Source organism: Panthera leo, chromosome C2, assembly GCF_018350215.1.
Source record: "Panthera leo isolate Ple1 chromosome C2, P.leo_Ple1_pat1.1, whole genome shotgun sequence".
NCBI lineage: Eukaryota > Metazoa > Chordata > Mammalia > Carnivora > Felidae > Panthera > Panthera leo.
In genome coordinates, this window is record NC_056687.1 from 108722963 (window position 1) to 108749237 (window position 26275).

The following is a 26275-nucleotide window of genomic DNA, read 5'->3' on the forward strand; positions in this document are numbered from 1 at the left end:
TATTGGTTCCCTAAGGTTATTTTCCCTTATCATTTCAATAATGCATACATATTGAGTTAACATGAAACAAAATTTTAATATTTGGCTCTTATAAGACCTTTTAGGTCGCTCAAAATTAAGGAAGATGTTATGGAATCTTATAATTCCAACCTGCCCAATGTAACGAATTAATTATTCGGCCCCCGTTCCACTACATTTCTTCCACTGCACTGAAAGAAACGCAGTACAGAGAAACCTAGCACCTCTGAGCAGTTTCATTCATTCCATAAATATGCAGGCACGCACTTCTCCATTAGCCAGGCCTTTTATTACCCTTTTTGGGGCACCCTTGCCTGCTGATAAAGACATTCGTAAACTTCAGCCGTTCTCCACCCGTTTCTGTCTAGCCCACAAAAGCAAGGACCCCACACAATTACGGGCCCAAAGCTTGGGCATTGCCTTTCCCCACCTAATTACAAGCCCCAGCGCAACCGCGGCAACTTCAGAGGCAGCCTGCGCAGGCCTGGCTCAACCAGCCCTCACTCACGTGGCCGCGCGGGCCCAATGACCGAGGCCCACGCTTTCCAGACGGCCGCATGCGCTCACAGAAGCAGAGCGCGCGCTGCGCCCCGCCCAGGCCTCAAAGTGCTCCAGCGTTAATCCTCCCATGAGGTCCCGATCGCCTGAGTTTCGGGTTCCTACCAACGGTTGTTTCCGAACTCGGTCTCGGGAGCATGCCCTGATCGGCTTGCTCTGGAGGCGGGGACAGGACTCATTTGAGCCTAGGACCACTTCCTGAGGCTCAACGCAGGAAGTTACCTGATCTCGCTGGAGTCCTGTAGAGAAAGTGCTGTCAGCTGCAGTGGTGGCGGCGAGAACTGGAGGTGGGTTGGGAGACTGGCCGTTCGGTCTCGCTGAAGCTAAGGGCCCGTTTCCATCGTGGCACCACGGCCCTCTCCTCCAGCCTCGAGCCCGGCGCGGATGCCCGGGGGACTCCTTCAGGCACCTTTGACGCCGTTGCGAGGGCCACCTACCTGGGCATCGCCTGGGTCTCCAGCCAGGGGACTGGCTCCTGGGTTCAGTACTCGGGGCCACTGTAAGAAGTGCCCTTATCGCCCCTCGCTCTGTCCTCCTCCCTGAACCATCGAGGCCCTGGTCCAGAGCGACAGCCTTGGACCCGGGGCTAGGAGGCTCCAAGACGCTCAGTCCCGGCACCCCACAGACGGGGCTCTGCATCGTCTCTGATATGTCACCCACCATCTCCCACAAGGACAACAGTCGGCAACGACGCCCAGGGACTTTCAACCACTCTCTGGATATGAAGAGCGGTCCTCTGCCGCCAGGCGGCTGGGAGGACAGCCATCCGGAATTGGTGGGTGGGGAAGGGGACAAAGAAGCTCTTTTGCGGGATACCGACACTGGTGACTTAAAACCCCCACGGAGCTGCCGGGCGGAATTAAGCAGCATTTTGCTGTTGCTTTTTCTTTACGTGCTTCAGGGCATTCCACTGGGCCTGGCAGGAAGCATCCCACTCATTTTGCAGAGCAAAAATGTTAGCTATACAGATCAAGCTTTCTTCAGTTTCGTCTTTTGGCCCTTCAGTCTCAAATTGCTCTGGGCCCCATTGGTTGATGCAGTTTACTTTAGGAACTTTGGTCGTCGCAAATCTTGGCTTGTCCCTACACAGTATATACTGGGACTGTTCATGATATATTTGTCCACTCAGGTGGACCATTTGCTCGGGAACACTGATGGCAGAACCCCCGATGTGATTGCTCTCACTGTGACATTCTTTTTGTTTGAATTCCTGGCCGCCACTCAGGACATCGCTGTGGATGGTTGGGCGTTAACTATGTTATCCCGGGAAAACGTGGGTTATGCTTCCACTTGCAATTCAGTGGGCCAGACAGCGGGCTACTTTTTGGGCAATGTTTTGTTTTTGGCCCTTGAGTCTGCCGACTTTTGTAACAAATATTTGCGCTTTCAGCCTCAACCCAGGGGAATCGTTACTCTTTCAGGTAGTGTATTTAAAACTATTACGCGGTGAGGATTATTTTACGTTTATGAATCCTTTTGACAGAGGGTGTGACGTTGGAGGGAATCTCATAATTTAATTTACTGGAGATGCTTTGGGGGGAGATTACCCGAGGTTAAGTTTTCTACTAAAATGAGCTTGAGCCAGAATGACTACATCGGAGCAGTCATAATTGATGAATACTGGGCAATGAGCAGGGAGAGGTAGCTCATCCAATAACATTGTTGTGTAATGGCAAACAAAACTCTCAAGTCTAGGGAGCTGCTGACATTTGACTAACACACAGATGCACTTTTTTTTTAAAGTTTGGCTAGTGTGAAGGCATGAATCCAGCCTGATTCCTGTGGTTCACATTTTCCTTTTCTCTTTTGTTGGATTGAGATTTCTAGTTCCTTGCTTTCTGGTTCATTTCTGCCTCTACTCTTATACCAAGAGCCCTCTTCTAGCCTTCTGGTGAATAGAATAGGGTTAATTTATTCATCATTAATGAGTTGGCTGAGTGACAGAGTTCTGAGGGCCTCCTGTGAATTAAGCAGAGTCCAACCCACAGAGATGGGAGAAGTGAACATTTAAGGGGAGCTCAGGGTTGCCAGCCACTAACTGCTTGTGAGAGTCAGGATTCAAACTGCAGCTTAACAGTTGACCCTGTTGAATTATAAGCTTCCATGAGGTGGATAAATGGAATTCTGGAATGCACAACACCAGGTGTGGAGACTGGGTTTGGGAGATGAGAGAAAAGTTGTGACCTAAGTAGTAAGATTTTTTTTTGAATTGCTAATAAGAGTTTGAAGTTTATTCAGTAAGCAATTTTGTGTAAGTTCTACAAAATTTCCCCATTTCTTCATGAGTAAAATACATGTCCCTGGAAAGTTTTCTTTTCTTTTTTCTTTTCTTTTTCTTTCCTTTTCTTTTCTTTTCTTTTTCCTTCTCTTTTCCTTTCTTTTCTCTTTCATTTTTTTTTTTTAAAGCTGTCCTAACAATTAGGAAACAGAAGTAAAATTATCAATAGTAGGAATAACCAATATCAGGAATATGGTATTACCAGAATTCCTCATTCTGGTAATGATGACGGATTTCAGAGATTCTCTTGAGTTTTAAGCATTTAAACTTTCTCTCATCTTCCCAGTACTAACTTAGGGATTCCTAACAGTGGAAATGTCAGGGTTAGTTGTGTGGTGAGGGAAGTGTAAGGGTTGTGTAATAAATTTAGGGAGTGTGGAGGATGGAGGGATTCACAACTGCACTACTCATCTCTTGAAATCTTACACACTCCCTCTGTACCCATAGGCCCTATAAAGGACCCCCTTTTCTTTTTTTTTTTTAACATGTATTTATTTATTTATTTATTTAGACAGAGTGTGAGCCAGGGGAGGGGCAGAGAGAGGGAGACTTAGAATCTGAAGCAGGTTCCAGGCTCTGAGCTGTCAGCACAGAGCCTGATGTGGGGCTTGAAGTCACAAACTTTGAGATCATGACCTGAGCTGAAGCTGGACACCTAACAGACTGAGCCAACCAGGTGCCCCAGGGACCCCCTTTCTACCTCCTCAATTTGTGAGTGAGCTACTACTACTGATGAAATGATCATTATACTTTTTCTTAGTTGGTTTGAGGCCAAAAATGGTTGAGAGATATTGCTTTGAGCTTAAACAGATTTGTCTCCAAGCATTCTGGAGTCCCGCTTCTGCTCTCTGGATAATTCTCTGCCTAGAAATACTTTATGAGTCCATTGTATTAGCACCTTACTGCTTTTTGTGCATCATTTCATTTGGTACTGGGACTGTTCATGTCACCAGGAAGGACTAATGAAATGATGTGTTACTTAACATGGAAAAGCCTCAGAAGAGAAATCAAGATTTTACAGGCTGTGGAAAATAAATTACTAACTAGGCAAATTAGTGCTTTTAAAAGTGGTTGATAAAACATCATTCCAGGAATGCCATTATGCATTCAGGAGCCATGTTAATTTTATCTTTTCTTGGCCACAACTCTTCCCCAATGGGAAGATCAGAATTGTGCTGCCATTGGATTTTTTATTTACACTGATTTGTTATTTTGAATAGCGGTTTGTTCTGTGGAATTTGAACTTTGATATCCAGGAAATTGTAAAAATAGCTTACTTTTTTTTTTTTTAATTTTTTTTTAACGTTTATTTATTTTTGAGACAGAGAGAGACAGAGCATGAATGGGGGAGGGTCAGAGAGAGAGGGAGACACAGAATCCGAAACAGGCTCCAGGCTCCAAGCGGTCAGCACAGAGCCCGACGCGGGGCTCGAGCTCACGGACCTCGAGATCATGACCTGAGCCGAAGTCAGACGCTTAACCAACTGAGCCACCCAGGCGCCCTGCTTACTTTTTAATTTAACTTTTTCTGTCTGTAGTAGACGACTGTGTTTAGCTCAAACACTTAAGAGTTAAGGTGTTAAGAGTTAAGAGTTGAAGAGTTTTCATTCACTTTTTTATTATTGTACATATCATATTTATAGTTTTGATCTTTCTGGAATGTAGTAGCAGTATAACTAAAAAAAATGTGGTTTTTTTTTTTTTGGAATTTTAAGAGCATAGAAAGAATCCTGAAGGAAATAAAATTGCTTAGTTATTAAAAGAAGAGCCAAACACTGAGGCAGATGTTTAGAAAAATCAGATAATTACAAGGAGGCATAATTATTTTTTAGAATTTTAAAATATATTCTCTGATTAAGACTTTGTTTTAAGTTACAGATAAATAGAAATGGAATATATTGAGAAAATCCAGTTTTTGCCATTTAGAAAGCAGCAATCTAAATAATAAATTTAGAACATGAAGGATAAGATGAGAATGGAATCCTTTGGAAACAAAGACTTGATTATGCAGAAGTTGGCTTTTGGCCCCTTCAGGGATCCAAGGCAGTCCTGAACTCAGAAGTGAGCTTTTACTGTCCTGCCCTGTTTGGTTTTCAGGGATTTTGGGGATCCAAAAGAGACATCGTTTTAAGTTAGAACAGATGATGAAAGTAACCCAGAAAAACACGGGGATTGGAACATAGTTTTATGACTTGAAAAGATTGTATATTTCAATTTCTTCTCTTTCTTTCTTTTTTTTTTTTGTAATTTAGATTCTGATTTGTATTTGTGGAAACTGATATTTTTAATTGAGGTAAAATTGTTATATAGTAATATTAGTTTCAGGTGTACAGCATAATTCAATTTTTGTATGTACTACACAATGTTCACAGTAAATCTAGTTACCATCTCAATTCATTCCTATAGATAAAGAAACTAGGTCAAGCGCCTAGTTGGAGGTAGAGATACAGGATTCCCCCCACTATCTGAACATAGAACATTCTTAGGAAACTTGAAAGCCAAATTGTGTAAAGCAGAGGATCCACACTTTCTTTTACAAAAGACTTAACTAGTGTCTTTCTTATAGTTGTTAGGAAACTAGGAAGACACCTCAGGAAAAACCTTAAAACCTAAATACAATTTGTGCTGATTGGGCTTTTCTACTAGAGAAAAGTAGCACTCTGACTGCTGATGTCTGAAAACATCAGCCCAATCAGCCCTCTTCTGGAACGTCTGATGGTCTAGAAATGACAGATTAAAATTTTTTTGTTTTTTTAAGTAACGTGTAGCATTTATTCACTCAGTGCCTATTTGGTGCTAGCGATATGATAGGTGTTAAAATTTGATGAATAAGACCTGGAAATTCTCTGCTCCCAGGGAATTTGTAATGGGAATTTACAAACCAAAATGATGGACAGTGGAAGTGAATCAAGTCAGTTGGTACAGGATGTACGGTTTGGAGGGGAGAGTGGTAACCTGAAAAACTCATGCCCATGTAAAGATGCAAGTTTCAATTTCAATAAACTCTTGTCTTGTGGCAATAGGATCCTACAATTGCTGGATCTTATCTGCGTTCAGAGAAACTAGAAATCCCTTTTTTATTTTGTCATTTAAAAAAATGATTAATTAGATTCATATGAATTCTGTCTTTAGGCCAGATCCAATCTGTGAACTGGTAGTTGCAACCCATTCCTCTAGAAGCAGTGGTAACAACAATGAATAGAAGTGATTGGGATAGGGAGCAAGGTATTTGAGTTTGGGCAGGAAGTAGATTAGTCTGATACTGGAGAAGAGAGCTAAACATATTTAGAGCTTATGGATTGGTTTGTCTATAGGTAGGTATGCGCAGAGGAGTCAATCAGAAAAAAAAAAAGAGATGTTTTGGAAAAAATGATGCTGAAAGAAAACTAATCAAACTGGCAATGAATATAGTTAAAACAGTATTTGTAAGATACTCCTTTGAACTAGAAGTGAGCAGGACCAATTAATTCTTACTTAGTGACAAATTTCTTTGCTTTCTGAAACAGAACTCATTAATATGTTTTATGTGACTAGAAATGCTATTTAGAAGTGGACAGGACCAACTGACCCATTTCTAGGTAGACCAGTTATTTTTAAATAGGCTGTAGTACATTCTTTAGCATATATATCTAGACTTAAAATATTTTCCTGCATTTTCAAAAGATAAAACTGTGGAGGTGGAGAACAGATAGGCAGTTGCTAGGGATGGTGGGTGAGGAAAAGGTGACTATAAGTGAGTGACAGCATGAGGGAGTTTTGGGGAGTGATAGAAATGTTCCATATCTTGATTATGGTGGCAGTGATTTAAAGTTTATAGAACTGTACACCAAAAAATTTTAGGTTTACTGTATAATCATTTAAAAAGTAATATTTATGGGCACCTGGGTGGCTCAGTCCGTTAAGGCATCGGACTTCGGCTCAGGTCACAGATCTCATGGTTCGTGAGTTTTAAGTCCCACATTGGGCTCTGTGCAGATAGCTCAGGGCCTGGAGCCTGCTTCAGATTCTGTGTGTCCCTATCTCTCTGCCCTTCCCTGCTCGCACTCTGTCTCTCTCTTTTCAAAAATAAATAAGCATTAAAAAATTAAAAAGTAGGGGCGCCTGGGTGGCTCAGTCGGCTGAGCATCCGACTTCGGCTCAGGTCACCATCTCACTGTCCGTGGGTTCGAGCCCCGCGTCGGGCTCTGTGCTGACGGCTCGGAGCCTGGAGCCTGTTTCAGATTCTGTGTCTCCCTCTCTCTCTGCCCCTCCCCCGTTCATGCTCTGTCTCTCTCTGTCTCAAAAATAAATAAACATTAAAAAAAAATAAAAAAAAAAAATTAAAAAGTAGTATTTATAAAAAGTAAAAAAAAAATAAAATAAAATCCTTGAGATTAGTCCCTTTTTGCCTTGAATGGAACACGTCCATAAATCTGGTGGATCGTACATCTCCATACACACAAATTGAGCAGATTTGAACTTATTTTCAAATGTTACGATGCTAGTAATAAAGTGACATAAGTGGAGGAACACTGGAGATAGTAGATTCAGGAGGGATTAGATATTAAAAACTGGAGCCCACACCCCAGAAAGGTCTTACGAGCCTTTTTTCTTTTTAAAACAAGGCAAAGCTGTGCTTTTTTTGTTCAGTAAAGAATTCTGGGATTGATTTTGTATGGAAAAGTCAATTTACAAAATACACTCTAAACCAAAAAAATATTTGATTTTATTTGGCATATATTTTACTCTGAATTTCACTTCTGATTTTATTAAAATTTATGTAGAGACCAACTGAATTAGTCTTTACTATAAATTCATTAATGAAAGAATCATGGAACCTGACTAATTACCAGCAGTTTCCTACCTTCATTTAGTGTTCCTGAAAAGTATAATTTGAGAAAGCAAAAGAGACTTACCTTATAAAAGATGTTCTTTTCCTAGAAAATGAAAAATATATATATATAAAGCCCCCTATTTCACCTGGTTTTTTGTTTGTTTGTTTTTTAAAGACACAATCTTAGGTAAATCTGGCATTTTATACATGATCTTTCTTTAGTTTTTTTTAATGATTTTGTTTTTAAGTAATCTCTACACCCAATGTGGGACTCAAACTCACAACCCTGAAATCAAGAGTCACATGCTCTACCAAATGAGCCAGGCAGGTACCTCTGTACATGTTCTTTAATTTCATTCTTTTAAATAATTACTTCATATCCTTTAATTTGGGCTTTTTATTTTACATTGTATATACTATATTAGTATAGGAGGTCACAAGAATAAAATTTATACATGAGTGTGCATGCTGTAACTTTAAAGAATGGGGTACATATTCAAAAGGCAAGATATAAGTTACCTTCCACCATTTCTATTCCTTGGTTTGGTGCTATCTCTTATTATTATTTTTTAAATTTCATTCTTTCCCTTCACTTTTGAACACAGTCCTTACTGGCTGAAGTCCAATGGTGATCAATTAAAACTACAGAATAAGTGATTTCAAAATACCTAAAGACTTCTTTTTTGATTGCTTTATATTATCTTGTATTTGAGACCTATATTTCTTATTCCTACCCCAGTTTTATAATTTTTGCTTCCTTAAAAAAACAAAAAAGAAAGAATCTTTGTGTTCTTAAATTTCCCATTAATTTAAAAAAATTTTTAATTTTAAAATAATTATGGATTCACAGTAGGTTGCAAAGAAATGTTTAAGGAAATCCCATGCACCCTTCCCTAGCCTCTTCCATTAACATCTTACATAACTACAGTACAATCTCAAAACCAAGAAATTGACATTGGTGCAATCCATACCACTATTCAGATTTTACCAATTATACATGTACTCATTTGTGTTTGCTTTTATGTGTGTGCACGTGAGTAGCTCTGTGTAATTTCATCATGTGTAGCCTTGCATAACCACCATCACCACAATGAAGATACTCAAATATACCATCACAAGACTCCTTTGTGTTGCCTGTTTATAGCTATACCCATTTCCTCCTCTCCATCCCTAACCCCTGGAAGCTACTAATCTGTTTTCCATCTTTATAACTATGTTACTTCAGAAATGTTATGCAAATGAAATCATTTGGTACATGTTCTTTGGAGATTAGCTCTCTTCACTTAGCATAATTTCTTTGAGGTTCATCCAGGTTGGTGCATGTATCAGTGATCTGTTGCTTTTTCTTGGTGAGAACTATTCCATTTGTTAGACATACCATGGTTTATTTCACCACTCATCCATTGAAGGGGATTTGAGTATTTTCCAGTTTGGGGCTATTTTTATGTGAAAATAAGTCTTCATTACTCTGAGATGAATGCCCAAGTATGCAAACGCTGGTTTCTGGTAAGTCCATTTTTATTTTGAAAGAAAGTGCCAAACTTTTTTCCAGATTGGCATGGATACACCATTTTGTCTTCCTACCAGAAATATATGAATGATTCTGTTTCTCTATCCTTGTCAGCATTTGATGTTATCATTATTTTTAATTTAAGCTACTTGAATGTACTCTGCATCTCATGTGGTAGTTTGGAATGTTCGTTGTCTACTGTTTTATAAATGTCTAAATTCAGCTTACAAAAAATGATTTACGGGTGTCAAGATATAGGTTAAATAAAAGCTGAATGCAAGAACCTATCATAGCATCAGAGTAGAGATATATGTATATGTGTAAAATAGATTTTGTGCCTGACCAGAACATATTTTAAAAAATTAAAAGAGTGATTCACTTCCATCCATCCAGTGATAGAGGCCCAGAGTTAGCATGAGATGGGAGCATTGAATCTATTGGTTTCTCAGCCTCAGCCTTGAACCTTGGGCTGAGTTTGAGCCCAAATGTTGGGACAAGATGGCTCAAAATAGCAAGATAGCTGCTTAATCCAATGCTTGATTGAAGAAACAATCTCTTCTACCCCAGAGGAAAATCTAATGCTGGAGTTAATGAAAAGGTATGTGATCTCAAACATGGCTTCATTTTCCTAAGGGGTTAGGAAAACTAAGGGATTAGGAAGGTTTCAAAATCCTCTTTGTATTTTGAGTTTTGCATTACATTGCTGTCTTTTAAAAAGCCTAATCCCCAAATCAGATATGACTATATTGTATAATCAAATAATATTTTCTGGGAGGGCTCTACGACAGCATGGATATTTTGAGCAAATGTTTCAAAGAGAGATTTGTGGCATAGAAAGGTCAGTTTCCGCTAAGAATCAGGTGGTGACCCAGGGCCAAATACACTATTTCTATTTCAGTTTCCTGCCCTGTGAAAATGAGAGCTGGATAATGGGTGTCTACAGTCCCTTCACGCTCTAACGTGTGAAATAGAGAGCTGTGCCAAAAGCAAGAAGGTGAAAGGAAGGCCTGACATTTAGAACAAAGTTGAAGTTTTGCTTTCCTGTCACTGACTTCTGAAGGACTTAAGTTAACTTCCATAGTATGAGAGTTGGAGAGAGAATCTTCATCTGAGACAAGGATGGTTGTATCAGACAATATTACTTAATTCTTCTATTTCTTCTGATGGTGGCAGAGTGAATCTACACCTAGTCCAAAATTGTCTGGGGACCTAGTCCAAAGCCTTGAAAATGTAAAAGCTTTTGAAGTCTGATATTTTATCTTAAAAATTCTTGGAAATTTTGCCATCCCTGTTTTTTTTGGGTTTTTTTTTGTTTTTGTTTTTTTTCATTAAAAAGGCTTTCCTTTAGGGGCGCCTAGGTGGCTCAGGCGGTTGAGCATCTGAATTCAGCTCAGGGCATGATCTCACGGTTTGTGGGTTTGACCCCACATTGGGCTCGCGGCTGTCAGCCTGTCAGCACAGAGCTCCCCTTCAGAATCCTCTGTCCCTTACTCTCTCTGCCCCTTCTCCACTTTCTCTCTCAAAAACAAACAAAAAAAAAGGCTTCCCTCTAAACTGTTGAGTAAAATGAATTATTTAGGAAGATGTACCATGTTTATTTATTCTATGGCTTTGCATACCCTTTGCCATACTGCCATATGGGGAGATTGGAAGTGAGGACGGGGAATATAAGTAGCCAGATTAAAGGAGTATACTGAAGAATCTATGTTCCAGACTTCATGGAGCTAAAATGGGTATCTTCTCAGGCATATCTGGTTGATATGAAAGAGCCTAATTGCTGTAGATAGGTGTATCTGAGCATCTGGGTAGTAAAATGAGAGATATTATTGCTTTAGAATCAGATCTAGTTTAGACCCACCTCTGGCACTTTGTAGACTGCAATTCTGTTTCATTGTGTATAAAGTGAGAATAAGGGGCGCCTGGGTGGCTCAGTCGGTTGAGCGTTCGACTTGGCTCAGGTCAAGATCTCGCAGTAGACGAGTTCGAGCCCTGTGTCAGGCTCTGCTGACAGCTCAGAGCCTGGAGCCTGCTTCCGATTCTGTGTCTCCCTCTTTCTCTGCATCTCCCCTGCTCATGCTCTATCTCTCTGTCTCAAAAATAAAGACAAACATTAAAAAAAATTTTTTTTTAAGTGAGAATAATGCTACTTGTCTTGGAGAGCGACTTTAAGATTTATTGCACTCTCCTATGTTTTGCTTTGGCATAGTAGGCACTTATGTGCTACGTATTTATATCCTTCTTGGTTACTGGTGAATTGGCACATGCTCTTAAATTTTGCATTTATGGGAGTACTAGATAAGGTTTAGTGGCCACTTCAGAATATTTTGTTTGTCCTATAGGTCTTTGCCCAAAAGTCATGTTTATGAAATATGAACATCAGCTTTGATATCTTAATCATACACACACACACACACACACACACACATATATGAATGAAATTTCAGTAATGAAATATTTAGATTATTTTTGGTAATAGTATCTTTGCAATGGTTGGTATATCACTATGGATGTTCTCTAGCATCAAAGCAATGTTAATAAATAATAGCCTGTAGCCTAATGATAATTACTATTTATGGTAATTATGTTCATAAAACTTCGTATATTTTCTGGCAGTGGCTAAGCCTCTTTTTCTGAGCTGTTGGCTTCATTCTTCTCTCCATGTGAGCTATTGGGAAAGCCTTTGAATTAGGGCTCTGAACTGATATGTTCTCACTACTTCCTCCTTTCTATGTACTGTTATTTTATTTAGAGAGCACAAAGAAATTAGAAATAATCTTACCTGGGGGGCCTGGGTGGCTCAGTAGGTTAAGTGTACAATTTACACTCAGGTCGTGATCTTGTGGTTCTCGAGTTCGAGCCCCATGTCAGGCTGTGTACTAACGGCTCACAGCCTGGAGCCTGCTTCAGATTCTGTGACTCCCTCTCTGCCCATCCCCCACTTGTGCTCTGTCTCTCTCTCTTTGTCAAAAATAAATAAAAAACATTAGAAAAAATAAATAAAATGGATACCTTTGTGTTTAAGAATGTTTCATATTTTTCTTTTAACATCTAAAATTAATTATAAATTTCTGATGGTGGAAAAAAGAATTGACTCCAAAAAACAAATCTCCATGTATGTTTAAAGACTTAGTTTCTTTAATTCGCATAATTTGAATAGCATTGTGGAGACTGAATAATTAGCCAGTTCTAGTGGATTCTTATTTCAACATTAACTTTTAAAAAAATCTTTGTGCAAGCAGTGTGAAATAATTGAAAGAGTATGAAACTCCAATTCAGAAGATTTAGGTTCAAATTCTGCCTCTTAATTATTTGAACTTTGGCAAAGATTTAAATATTCTGAGCTTCTTTTCCTCATGTGTACCCACATAATAATAATGCCTGCTTTGCTTGTCTCACATGTTTGCTGTGAAAATCAAATGAGATAACAAAGAAAGAAGCATTTAAGTAATAAGGTGAGGGATGCCTGGCTGGCTCAGTCAGTAGAGCAGGAGACTCTTGATCTTAGAGTTGTAAGTTTGAGCCCCACCGGTTCCACACCGTCAGTGCAGAGCCTGCTTGGGATTCTCTCTCTCATTCTCTTCCTCTGCCCCCCTCCTGCTCGCTGTCTTTCTCTCTCAAAAATAAATTTAAATAATAAATAAATCTTTAAAAAAATGGTAAGGTGAAATTGGTCTAAACAGATAATTCCATATGCCTGGGGTGCCTGGGTGGCTCAGTCGGTGAAGCTTCCGACTTCAGGCTCAGGTCTTGAACTCACGGTCAGTGAGTTCGAGCCCCACATTGGGCTCTGTGCTGACAGCCCAAAGCCTGGAGTCTACTTCAGATTCTCTCTCTCTCTCTCTCTCTCTCTCTCTCTCTCTTTCTCTCTCTCTCTCTCTCTTTCTCTCTCTCTCTCTCTTTCTCTCTCTCTGTCTCTCTCTCTGTCTCTCTCTCTGTCTCTTTGCCTCTACCCCACTTGCACTCTGTCTCTGTCTCTCTCAAAAATAAACATTTAAAAAATTTAAAAAAAATACATAGGTAAAATGCTTAGCACATTTGTGACACATGCACACTTAATAAATGGTGCCTCTAATACTACTATTACTTTTAATTATTACACAGAAGCTTCCAGAAATTATTCATTCCCTGTGCTTAATTTGTTTAAAAAAAAATGGCTAATTGCCCAGCTGTCTTTCACTGAAACAACCCAAACAGTACTCTTCATTTGTCCCCATTGTGCATGTACAAGTAATGAGGAAATTCCTTCTGTATTACACTGTTGAAGTCTATTTTCCTAAACAGATAAAAACATTAGAAAGTTTAAAAATAAAAGTTGGAAAATGTAAATGAGCATCTGTTGTCTAAGTTGTCACAATTCAATAAAGAACTGAAATGGCTTCTGTGCTTAAGTATGACTTATGTAGAAAAGCATACAACTCGATCTAAGGATTGTGAGTTTGAGCCCCACGTTGGGTGTAGAGATTAAATAAATAAACAAACAAACTTAGAAAAAATAAATATGACTGATGGATCATATGGTATATGAAAATCATCGGTCACCCCTAGCTCACACTTTCCTTGAAAATGACATGATAGACTTTGGTTTCATTCAGCCCACAAATAATCTGCATTCCATTTCTTTTTCCTTGTTAGACATCACTGTTTATTTTGTCTGTTTAATATATGTTCAACAGAGCCAGGACTGTTTATCTGCTATGCTTGATATGTTTGTTGCCTTGAACACCTAAGTATTGGTTTTTTGTTTGTTTGTTTTTTTTTTAACATTTAATTGATGGGGCTCGTGGGTGGCTCAGTCGGTTGAGCGTCTGACTTCAGCTCAGGTCATGATCTCATGGTTCATGAGTTTGAGCCCTGTGTCTGGCTCTGCAGACAGTTCAGAGCCTGGAACCTGCTTCAGATTCTTTGTCTCCCTCTCACTCTGCTCCTCTCCCACTTGTGCTTTGTCTCTGTCTCTCTCTCAAAAATAAATATTAAAAAAAACCCCACTTAATTGAAGTAAAGTTGTATACAGAATTATTTAGTATCAACGCAGGTATGTCAGTTCAAAAGTTAGTTAACAGGGGTGCCAGTTGAGCGTCCAACCAGCTCACTTCACGATCTCATGAATTATGAGTTTGAGCCCCGCATGGGGCTCTGTGCTGACAACTCAAAAGCCTGGAACCTGTGCTTATTCTGTGTCTCGTTTCTCTCTGCCCCTCCCATGCTCACACTCTGTCTCTCTCTTTCTCTTAAAAATAAATAAACAAAAAAAGTTAATAGATTTTAACTTTTTAATTTCAGATTTCCTTTTTTTCTGGGGAACTGTATTTTTGATAACAACAACTCTAGTTGCCCTTCTGAAAAAAGAAAACAAAGAAGTATCAGTAGGAAAAGAAGAAACTCAAGGGATCACAGATACTTACAAGCTGCTTTTTGCAATTATAAAAATGCCAGCAGTTCTGACCTTTTGCCTTCTGATTCTAACTGCAAAGGTAAGAGATTTATAAAGCAAAATTTACCACTCTGCTAGAATTACCAATATCATGGAATATTTCCTTTGCCTTTTCATATCATAAGTCCCTTCCTGCTACTATTAGAATTTAACAATATAAAGCAGTATTTTCTGTTTATTAAATTTGTTTTAAAAGGTGTGATGATATCAAATGTAATTTCAAAGTAAGCTAACTCTCTTGGGATCTTGAAAAGAATTATGCCAATTTGAAATACTTCTAACAAATGTGAAATTTTATCTAATGAATGATATTATTGCTTGGTATGGAAATGAATGCCTTGAAAAAAATAATAGTTCACTACTGTTATAATGAACATACATTTAGTATCAAAAGTATTATAATTATTTACATAGAATGTGATCTACAAAGATATGGAAATATATAAGCATTAGAAATCTATTTAAAAATCAGTTGACTTATTTTTTTTAATGTTGGAAAGAAATATACCATAAATAAATGGGCATTTTGGTGACTTTTATTTTATTCTTTATGTTTTCTGTATTAAGATGTCCTAATTTTATAGTCCAAAAACATTTTTAAAGATATTATGCTAGAGGAAAGGTAAGTATATTTTGTTATAGTGAAATATTGGTAGTGTTAGAATTAATATTCCTAGAATCTGAAATCAGTTATAGGAGTTTCATATTACATATTTAAAGCTATCTACATAAACAGTTTATAGGTGTCTTTTGACACTCCTGAAGTAAAATCTGGAGCCTCATTGTTTTTGAAAGGAAACATTGGGAAGGTTAAACTTAAGATTCAACTTTAGGAAATAATGAAAAGTTCAAGCAAGATATTATCTAATTACATCATTTAGAGATAATCATTGGTAACACTTTGGTATATTTTCTTCCAGCACTCTTTTTTCCGTGTGTGTGTATACTTTACATATGTAAATATAATTAATGTTATAATCAACCAATTAATAATATAGATGTGTATTTATATACATATATATATATATATATATATATATACACACAAATATGCATGTAAATAAAAGGAATTGGATCATATAATATATAATTTTTATCTCATTTTTGTCTTATTACTCCATGTTCCTTATCATTAAATAATTTTTGAGGGGTGCCTGGGTGGCTCAGTTGGTTAAGCTTCGGCTCAGGTCATGATCTCATGGTTCATGAGGTCGAGTCCTGTGTCGGGCTCTGTGCTGACAACTCAGAGCCTGGAGCCTGCTTTGGATTCTGTGTCTCCCTCTCTCTCTGCCCTTCCCCACTCATGCTCTGTCTCAAAAATAAACATTAAAAAAAATTTAAAAACATTTATTTTGAAAACATACTTTTTTATACCTATGTAATTGTTATAGTATATCAGTTTGCTGCAATTTACTCATTTTTCTGTTGTACATTTAATTTGCTTATTTTATTTTAATTTTTTAAAAATGTTTATTTTTGAGAGATTGCAAGCAGGGAGGGGCAGAGAAAGAGGGGGACAGAGGATTCAAAGTGGGTACTGTGCTGACAGCTGAGAGCCCAATGTGGGCCTCAAACTCACGAACTGTGAGATCGTGCCCTGAGCCCAAGTCAGGCACTTAACTGACTGAACCACCCAGGTGCCCCTAATTTGCTTACGTTTTTTAATTATAAAAATGCACTAGTGACTATTTTTGTGCATATACATTCTGAATATTTCCTTTCAGTAGATTCTTAAATAGGCAATTAGTGGATCAGTGAATATGATTGCTAAATTGCTTTTTAAAAGATTATAGTTATACTGTTGCCAGCAATGTATAAGAATCTTATGTCCCCCTTTTATTTTTAAAAAAAACTTTTTTTTTTTAATCTTTATTTATTTTGAGAGAGAGACAGAGTGTGAGCAGGGGAGGAGCTGAGGGGAGGGAGACACAGAATCAGAAGCAGGCTCCAGGCCCTGAGCTGTAAGCATAGAGCCCGACATGGGGCTCGTACTCACGAACCGTGAGATCATGACCTGAGCAGAAGTCAGACGCTTAACCGACTGAGCCACCTAGACGCCCTTTATGTCCCGCTTTTAAAGTAAACCTGGCCAAAAGTAACACCTCTTCTAAGTTTTAATGTGTTAGGATAGTTTTCTCTGCTTTTGAGTTTTATAATCATTGGAATATCCCATATGTATTATGTCTGGCTTCTGAATTCTTCCACTTAATGTGTATTTGTGTAATTTATCCATATTGCTATTTATCGCAACAGTTTGTTCATCTCATTGTTTATAATATCCCACTATATAAATATGCTACAATTTATTTATCCATTCTATCACCAAATGTTTAGTTATTTCTACTTTTGGACTGTATTTTTATTAAAATTAAAAATAAAATATGAATATTCATAAAAAATATACATTACTTTTGGTGAACACGGATGCACATTTATGATGGGTAAATACCTAGGAATAGAATTGTGGGGTCATGAGAAATCCTTTAGTATATACTGCCAAACAGTTTTCTGAAGTGGTTGTTTCCACTTTTCCCTACCGCCAGTGGTGTAAGAGAGTTCCAGTTGCTTCACAGCCTTGAGAAGACATATTTTGTCCTTTCAAATCTAGCCTTTCTGGTGGGTGTGTAGTGGAATCCCATTTTGGTTATAATTTGCATTTCTCTGATGACTAAAGAAGTTGAGCATCTTTATATATGGTTATTGGCCATTTGAATATCCAGAGCTACCTTATTCTTTAAATTTGTAGAAGTTTTATATATGCTGGGTGTTTTGTTAGATATTTGTACTACAAATATCTCCTACTATAGTACTTTTAAGATAGAGTAAATGTTGAAGTTAGTTTGTATATCTAATATTTACAAAGACAGTGGGTGAAATAGTGAAATCCTTTTCTGGAGTTAAGTGAAATGTCTTTGACCTTTAATTCTTCCATGGTGAAATTTGCCCTTTGGCTCCATTCCAAGAAGTTAAAGTGCATACTATTATAATTCCTTTAAAAAATGTTTTTTAGGGGGCGCCTGGGTGGCTCAGTTGGTTGAGTGTCTGACTTCGGCTCAGGTCATAATCTCACGGTTTGTGAGTTTGGGCCCTGTGTCAGGCTCTGTGTTGACAGCTCAGAGGCTGGAGCCTGCTTCGGATTCTGTGTCTCCCTCTCTCTGCCCCTCCCCCACACGTGCTCTGTCTCTCTCTGCCTCTCAAAAAAAAAGAAAACTAATAAAAAAAAAAGTTTTTTAGTATTGATTCACACTTACTGAAAATTTGTTTATATAGTTGAAAGACTTCCCATATATCGTTACTCAAATCCTCCAATTGTTAACATTTAATTCCACTTTCTGTATTCTGTAGATTTGTGCTCTATCATATATTTCTTCTGAAATATTAATTTGTACATATTATGTGCCCCTTTATCCATAAATGCCTTGAGTATGTATTTCCTAAGAACAAAGGTTTTCTCTTCCAAGCCACAACTTAATTAAAAATTTAAAAAGTTTAGGGTGCCTGGGTGGCTCAGTTGGTTAAGCATCCAACTTGGGCTCAGGTCATGATTTCACGGTTCGTGAGTTTGAGCCCCGTATCAGGCTCTCTCCTCTCAGCACAGAGCCTTTATGGATCCCCTGTCCCCCCCTGTCCCCCCTTAATAAGTTTATTAAGTTTTTTAATAAACTTAAAAAAATTAAAAATAAATAAAAAGGAAGAAATTTGAAATTGATATAATACTATTATCTAATCACAATCTATATCCAAATTTCACCAGTTGTCCCAATAACAGCCTGTATAACTTTACTTTTCCTGGTCAGGGCTCCAGTCCAGATCACACAGTGGATTTAGCTGGCATCAGCCTTTCTTTGTCCTTCATGACCTGATATTTTTAAAGCATACAGGCCAATTATTCTGTAGAATGGCATCCCATTTATGTGTAACTGATGTTTCTTCATATTGAGGTTCATGTTATGCAAATATTGATGACTTCAGAGAATTACATCAGGAGCCTTATCATGTCCCTTTATCCCATTAACCGTTATTAACTTTGATTACTCAGATAACCCATTGTAAAGTTACTATTTTTCTTTTTGTAATTAAAAAATAATTTATGAAGAGATACTTTGAGACTCTCTAAATATCTTATTTCACCCCAAACTTTTATTCACTGCTTTTAGCATTCTTACTCTGTTTGTTTTTGCTTTTTTTTTTTTTTTGTTTTTTGGCTTTTGCTTTCTTAAAAATTAATCTATAATTTTTCTTCCCTCTCATTTAGCCCTTCAAGTATAATATTTTCTTGGAATTACTTTTGAAATGTTAAATATTTTTGGAAATTTTATTATGATTAGTCAGAAATCATCAAAATGTATTTGTGTGGCAGTGGTGCTTCATTTTATTTATTTTTATTAAAAAATTTTTTTTAAGTTTATTTGAGAGAGAGAGAGAGAGCATGAGTGGGGTAAGGACAGAGAGAGAGAGAGAGAGAGAGAGAGAGAGAGAATTCCAAGTAGGTTCTGTGCTGTCAGTGCAGTTCCCAGCGTGGGGCTTGAACCCATGAACCATGAGATCATGACCTGAGCCAAAACGAAGAGTTGGACACTTAACCGACTGAGCCCCAGTGATTCTTCATTTTAGCCAGATTTTATTTGGAGTCAATTAAAAGCTTTTTTTTTAAACTTAAAATATAGAGATCAGTAAGTTTGGGTTTGAACGTTGTTTATTTTAAGACATTAAAGTTTTTGAAATTTAATAGTAATTACAAGCATCTGCATTTCCTAAAAGTGCTGAATTTTCAGTTGTTCTCACTGAATATTGTTAGTAGACCACAGGACAAAGTGTGCCTTCCATAATTTGATTGTTGTACCAGATAGAATAATCTATTTTCTTGTAAATCAGTAATGACATTGAGGTCTCGGAGAACTTACATATGCTTGGGGGAAAATATTTTGTAAGTTACAAATTAAAATACTTTTTGTTTTTATATTGCAGATTGGTTTTTCAGCAGCAGATGCAGTAACAGGACTGAAATTGGTAGAAGAGGGAGTACCCAAAGAACATTTAGCCTTATTGGCAGTTCCAATGGTTCCTTTGCAGATAATATTACCTCTGATTATCAGCAAATACACTGCAGGTCCCCAGCCACTAAACATATTTTACAAAGCCATGCCCTACAGGTAACAATGAAATAAAACCTTACTATATAAGAAAGGTTAAATGAGTAATATTCGTCAGTATCATTAATGCCTGTGTGTAAAGTATATATGAATAAGACTTGAAAAACGTCTTCAACTGCAATATCATTAAATGCACTTTTATCTCTTTTTAACTTCTTAACAGGTTTTAGATAGCAGGCTTCTTTCACATAGTAAGCATACAGATTTCTGTTTTTGTTACTATTTTTTAACGTTAATGGAAGTAAACTCCATGTGTCTTTCTTTGTCTATAGATTATTGCTTGGATTAGAATATGCTCTACTAGTTTGGTGGACTCCCAAAGTCGAGCATCAAGGAGGATTCCCTGTATATTACTATATCATAGTGCTGCTGAGTTACGCGTTACATCAGGTAAGTTTGCCGTGGTTTTCTCAGGAAGTAAACGGTTTTTGGCAAATAAAGAAGACATTTTTCTAAAGTTGCCTTGAAATAATGATGATAAATTTTAAGACCGAAGCATGAATCTGACACTGAAGAAATTATTTAACAATGAACTTTAAACCTAGTGGCTTTTGATTTATTGAGCTCTATTTGTAGAAAGTTTCTTCTTCATTTTTTTTGTCCATTCAACCAGTGTTTGTTACATTACAGAATTTATTCCAAAGCCAGTAATTCTACCCTTACTAAGTATCCCCCAGTCCGTGTGTAAACTTGGGTTCTTTATTTCTTCTATTCCACATGCCTTTTCTTTCTGAAAGTACTGAGAAATGATGGCTACTGAGCTAGAGATCCCAGGTTTTCAGTTTAGATTCTGTATTGAAAGTTATGACTGACTCTTTGTGATGTTGGAAGTTGTGTGTTAATATGCTTTCTCTTTCTTTATTAGGTATGTTTTGCCATCACTAAACTGTAGACTCCCAGCAGTAAACTTTGGGACTTGACTGCATTTATTACCAATTATATTTAAGAGTCACTTTGGATTTTTCTCTGGAACCTAGTTTAAATTCTTTGAAAGTTGTATCTATAAATTCTTCACTTGTTTTTTAACTAAAACCTAAAAATATGGCTACCAAGTTATCTCAATAATTTTTTGCATACAGTTCATTTAGGAGAACTCCATAATGGATCTGTCCAACTAATTGTATGTTTATTTTTAGTTATTTATTAAAATTTTTTTTAATGTTCATTTACTTATTTTGAGAGAGAGAGAGAGAGAGAGAGAGAGAGAGTGTGTGTGTGTGTGTGTGTGTGTGTGTGTGTGTGTGTGTGCTAGCAGGGGAGGGGCAGAGAGAGAGAGAGGGAAATAGAGAAAGAATCCCAAGCAGGCTCCATGCTGCCAGTGCAGAGCCCAGCACAGGGCTCAAACTCACAAACTGTGAGATCATGACTTGAGTTGAAATCAAAAGTCGGATGCTTAACCGACTGAGCTACCCAGGCACCCCAAATAACTGTATGTTTAAAGAAGTACTTTAAGGAGCACCTGGGTGGCTCAGTCAGTTAAGCGGTTAAGCGTCCGACTTCAACTCAGGTCATGATCTCATGGTTTGTGAGCTCGAGCCCGAGTCAGGCTCTGTGCTGACAGCTCAGAGCCTGGAACCTGCTTCAGATTCTGTGTCTCCCTCTCTCTGCCCCTCCCCCACTCAAACTATGTCTCTCTTTCTCAAAAATAAATAAAACATTAAAATTAAAGTAGTACTTTAGCTTAGTAAATGTTTCACTCTCTGTGTAAGTAAAGGAAAACTACAGTGAAGTAATCCAAAATCATTTGTTTGGCTTTGGATTTCATAAAAAAAAATTTCTAAAGTGTTGTTGATTGTTCAGATAGCCGGATGCTTTCTGGGAAAAATAGTACAATGGCACGTAAATTTGAGAAATAAATGATACATGACATAACCTCTCTTTATGTAGCATCTTAATCATTCTTTCAACAAATATTAATCGGACACCTGTTCCATGCCAGGAACCATTCTAAGCACTAAAATATAACAGTGCATATCCCTGCCCTTAGGGCGTTTATATCCTAAAGGCTTTCAGAGACCTATAGTGAAAGAGACCTATTTATTTTTTGTGAAACTTAGTGTTTCTCAGTCTTATTTGAATTTGGAACTCCTTTTTCTATGAACATCCCATGAAGCAGTATTCAAAGGAATACAGTTTTGGAAACATGGTTTGTTTCCATGTTCCTAAATGGAGGGTTAATTCTTGCCTCTTAAGGAGATTTTTCTCTTTAGTTTGTCTCATGAGTTTTGTAATGTCATTTTTCTTTCATGGATATAAAATAAAATTATATACATATGTATGTATATAATTATATATTCATGTTCCTTTGGATATTTGATTGCTTACATGTGTAGTATACATATCTATCTATCTATCTATCTATCTATCTATCTATCTCTATATATGTATATGTATATGTATATGTATATGTATATATGATGTATTTAGAAACAGTACAAACATGGGGTTTTGCTAATTGCTATATGTATCCTTAGATGGCACCCTATCTGTCATTTTCTCTATTGCGCCTTCCTTGACTACTTATTGTAGAATTAATAAGTAGACTATTAATAAGTAGAATTAGTAAGTAGACTACTTATTGTAGAATTAATATCTCATTTATTTGGTCCCCAGTAGCACAAAGTGTGTACTTCTACTTACTTACTACTTACTTACTTACTACTTACTTACTTATGATGAAAATAATTTCATCATAATTATTTATTTCTTATTTTCCCAGCCTAGAACAAGTTCTTCAAGGGCACAGACAGACTGTTGTCTTATTCATCTTTTTATTGCCATGGTCTGACCTGCCCTATAGTGGGTACTAAATAAATCTTTGTTGATTTGAGTTTAATAAGGGTCATGAAAATTAATTTTTAGGTTTGTGATTTTGATGTTCTTAATTCAGACTGTAGTTTTATAAGGTCTGATTATGCTAAAGATGTTTTATATTTTCCTTGTAGGTTACATTGTATAGCATGTATGTTTCCATAATGGCTTTCAATGCAAAGGTTAGTGATCCACTTATTGGAGGAACATACATGACCCTTTTAAACACTGTGTCCAATCTGGGAGGAAACTGGCCTTCTACAGTAGCTCTTTGGCTGGTAGATCCCCTTACAGTGAAAGAGTGTGTAGGAGCATCAAACCAGAATTGTCGAACACCTGATGCTGTTGAGGTAAGTATTTTGTAACTATAGATAAAATTAAGCTAATATTAAGATCCTGATTTTCAGGGGTGTCTGACTGGCTCAGTCCATGGAGCACGTAGCCCTTGATCTCAGGGTTGTAAGTTTGTGCTGCACATTGGGTGTAGAGATTACTTTAAAAAATAAAATCTTAGGGTTGCCTAGGTAGCTCAGTTGGTGAAGCATCTGACTCTTGGTTTCGGCCCAGGTCATGATCTCACGGTTCTTGAGTTTGAGCTCCACCATTGGGCTCTGTGCTGGCAGTGCGTAACCTGCTTGGGATTCTCTCTTTCTCTCCCCACTCACCTGCTCACACTTTCTCTCTTTCAAAAGAAATAAAATAAAACTTTAAAAAATAAATAAAATCTTAAAAAAAAAAGAAAGATATTTTCTTATTTTGCCTCTAGAGGTACTATGTCTTTTAAAAAATTATGTCTGGGGTGTCTTGGTGGCTCAGTCAGTTAAGCAAACAACTTAGGCTCAGGTCATAATCTCACAGTTCGTGAGTTCAAGCCCTATGTCAGGCTCTGTGCTGACAGCTGAGAGCTTGGAGCCTGCTTCAGATCTGTATCTCCCTCTTTCTCTGCTCCTCCGCCACTCATACTCTGTCTCTCAAAAATGAATAAATGTTAAAAAAAAATTGCTTTTTTTTTTAAAGTATATTTTGAAGGGTAGAGCCTGTGACTCTTGATCTCCAGGTCATGAGAGCCCCACATTGGATTCTTTAAAATATAATAATAAAAAAAAATAAGGGGAGCCACCCATCATGGTTCTTGAGTTCGAGCCCTGTATGTGGCTCTGTGCTGACAGCTCAGAGCCTGGAGCCTGTTTCAGATTCTGCGTCTCCCTCTCTCTGCCCCTCACTCTCTCTCTCTCTCTCTCTCTCAAAAATAAATAAACATTAAGAAAAATTTTTAAAAATAAACAATAATAAAAAATACTTAAAAAATATTTTTTGTTAATCTCTTAAATTACAAAGTAGAAACATCTAAATTGCTGAATACTTCCATTTTGAAACTGTGAAATATTTATTATAATTTTATTTTTGCAGCTTTGCAAAAAACTCGGTGGCTCATGTGTTACAGCGCTGGATGGTTATTATGTAGAATCCGTCATTTGTGTTTTTATTGGATTTTGTTGGTGGTTCTTTCTTGGTCCAAAACTGAAAAAATTACAGGATGAAGGACCATCTTCATGGAAGTGCAAAAGAAGCAACTAATGCATTCACTACTGGACATTCTAGGAAGGTAACTGCAGTTTCATTTTAATTCAGACAGCTATGATAATCAGTGTACAGGAGTATAAAATGTTATTTTAAACACAGAAATTATTAATATAAAATGCCAAATGATTAAAAAATAGAGACCTCTCTGTATAGTTGATTATATTTTCCTTGCCTTGTCAATGTATTTAAAGTTTACTTAAGGTCAGGACATTGGTTCTAAAACAAGTTTTCTGGCCTTGTTATTTGATTTATATCTTTTTAATTTACTGACCAAAGTATGTTTTAACCTGCAGTGCAGTAGTCATGGGTGATAACCATGCAGTCAAGTATTGTTATCAGTACCTATCATTGAGCTATAATTAAAATTTTGGTAAAATATATTAAATAGAACAAAGCTTGATATCCAGGTACTAATTACAACTAGTCTGGCCTTGTTGGCAGTTAAATCTTACTTTGAATTGCAAATTGGTTAAATTCTATGTGGAATTTACTGAGAAGAGAATGTAGACTACTGAAATGCCTTTTTAGTTGTTATTCTTCTGACTATAACCACATTGTACTAATGAATCTGTGTTAAAAAGACTCTTAAATGTATTTACTGCTTTTGTAAGCGTTAAAGATTTATAAGAAGATTATTCAAACTATTTTTTATAAAATGAAAGCTATGATTTTTAATTTAATGATTCCCCTGTTCCCCTTTTTTTGGAAGCTATTTTGATTCTGTGTTAACTTTTACCCTAAAGCTTACATATGTTTTTTGTCATAAGTGCTTCATGGCATACAGACAGCTCATGAAGGGATCCAATTTAGTGTTGTATGTATGTTCATGGCAAAGTTTGGAAAATAAAAAATGTTTTTCTTCAAGCAGTTTTTTTTATTACTGAGAGGAAAAAAAAACAGTAAAGCTTTCCGATTAAGTAAAATGTAAATGAGTAATTTAACCATAATTTTAAAGACTAATGCTTTAGAGAGACAAAGACATTTTGTGCCTTTGACAAGTTAAATCGTGTTGTGGAAGATGGTTTCTCAATTAAGCACTTTACTAGTGAGAAAACACCTCACAATTTATATGAAATCAGGTACTGTATTTCCACTTACAACTATCTGTTTGTAAACTGTAATTTCCAGTGGAGGATTGGTATCCCAGGAGAATTATGCTTTTGAATATGTTAGCAACTCCCAACATATTATGTATACCCAGTAATAAGGTTCTTTGCATATTTTGTGTTGTGTATTACTCTGACTCTAGAGATTATGTAAATCCTTCCAAAGTTATAGAAAAAGAAAGATTGAGTTTTACTTAATTTTGTGTTTGTGGGAAAATACTAATTTTTGATTTTGTTAATTTTATAACATAGGTTGAATTTTAGAGTGGGTTTTTTTATAAGTAATGGAGGATAAAAATGGGTGGGAGAAAATGGCACTCAGCATCTGAAGAAAGATGGAGGCAGTGACCTCTAGAACTCATGCATTGCCATTGGAAAGCCTGTGTTGGGCATCGATGCCAGATCCTGAAGAATCACCTGGAAAAACAGCCTAGAAACAAGGAGGCTACACCAACCTATAGTCTACCATACTTTGTCACATGGGTTGTCCATTATCATGTATTATAACCAAAATGTTTACTTGAATAAAGAAAAAAACCCACTTAACTCTCAAATGTGAAATGTATTTTACTTTTTAATTGTTGGATTAAGAAGGTCACATTGCCATAATTACCTTTCATTTCTTACCCATTCCTAAAATTTACATACTTTCAAACATACTTTGAAGTCGACAAATCTTTAATGACTTGAAGTATTAAAATATATTTTAAGCCTTTAAGGTGAAAGCTATTAATTGCATTTGCTCTAGAAATGAATAATTATTTTGGATTATAGTTGTTTGGTTATTTGGGTACATGCTTGTAATGCATACCAAAAAATGACTTCTTAATAGCTATGTGCAACTAGGTTGTATACATTGATCACTGATGGCATCTTATAAATGATCTACTTGAATCTGAGGATCTGTTGATGTTAAATCGGTAGTATTAGAAAAATACTACCTATTTTTCCATATCTTTTTCTTTACTGATAGATCTGATAAACTCTGCCCACAAGTATGAACATTAACTTTT

The 26275-nt window shown here is 36.9% G+C and overlaps 1 protein-coding gene across 3 annotated transcripts; it reads left to right on the forward strand.

The window, feature by feature from the left end:
* Nucleotides 1-443: 443 nt before the first annotated feature.
* SLC33A1 (solute carrier family 33 member 1) lies at nucleotides 444-25816 on the forward strand. Of its 3 annotated transcripts, XM_042955833.1 has the most exons (7): nucleotides 459-1997; nucleotides 14458-14648; nucleotides 19577-19761; nucleotides 20034-20151; nucleotides 22707-22922; nucleotides 23983-24178; nucleotides 25515-25816. In XM_042955833.1, the coding sequence occupies exons 1-6, from the start codon at nucleotides 1226-1228 to the stop codon at nucleotides 24148-24150; spliced, it is 1650 nt and encodes a 549-aa protein (XP_042811767.1). In that variant the 5' UTR covers nucleotides 459-1225; the 3' UTR covers nucleotides 24151-24178; nucleotides 25515-25816. The 3 variants fall into 3 exon arrangements, with proteins under 3 accessions (XP_042811769.1, XP_042811768.1, XP_042811767.1); XM_042955834.1 differs by lacking the exon at nucleotides 25515-25816 and having other exon boundaries at nucleotides 458-1997; nucleotides 23983-25020; XM_042955835.1 differs by lacking the exons at nucleotides 14458-14648; nucleotides 20034-20151; nucleotides 25515-25816 and having other exon boundaries at nucleotides 444-1997; nucleotides 23983-25020.
* The last annotated feature ends 459 nt before the right edge of the window (nucleotides 25817-26275 follow it).

What these genes read in the sequence shown, in the direction of transcription:
- SLC33A1 (XM_042955834.1), top strand. Translation starts at nt 1,226, where the DNA reads ATGTCACCCACCATCTCCCACAAGGACAACAGTCGGCAACGACGCCCA. An exon ending in TACAAAGCCATGCCCTACAG is followed by an intron (nt 19,762 to 20,033) that starts GTAACAATGAAA and finishes CTTTGTCTATAG; the next exon opens with ATTATTGCTTGGATTAGAAT. An exon ending in GAACACCTGATGCTGTTGAG is followed by an intron (nt 22,923 to 23,982) that starts GTAAGTATTTTG and finishes TTATTTTTGCAG; the next exon opens with CTTTGCAAAAAACTCGGTGG.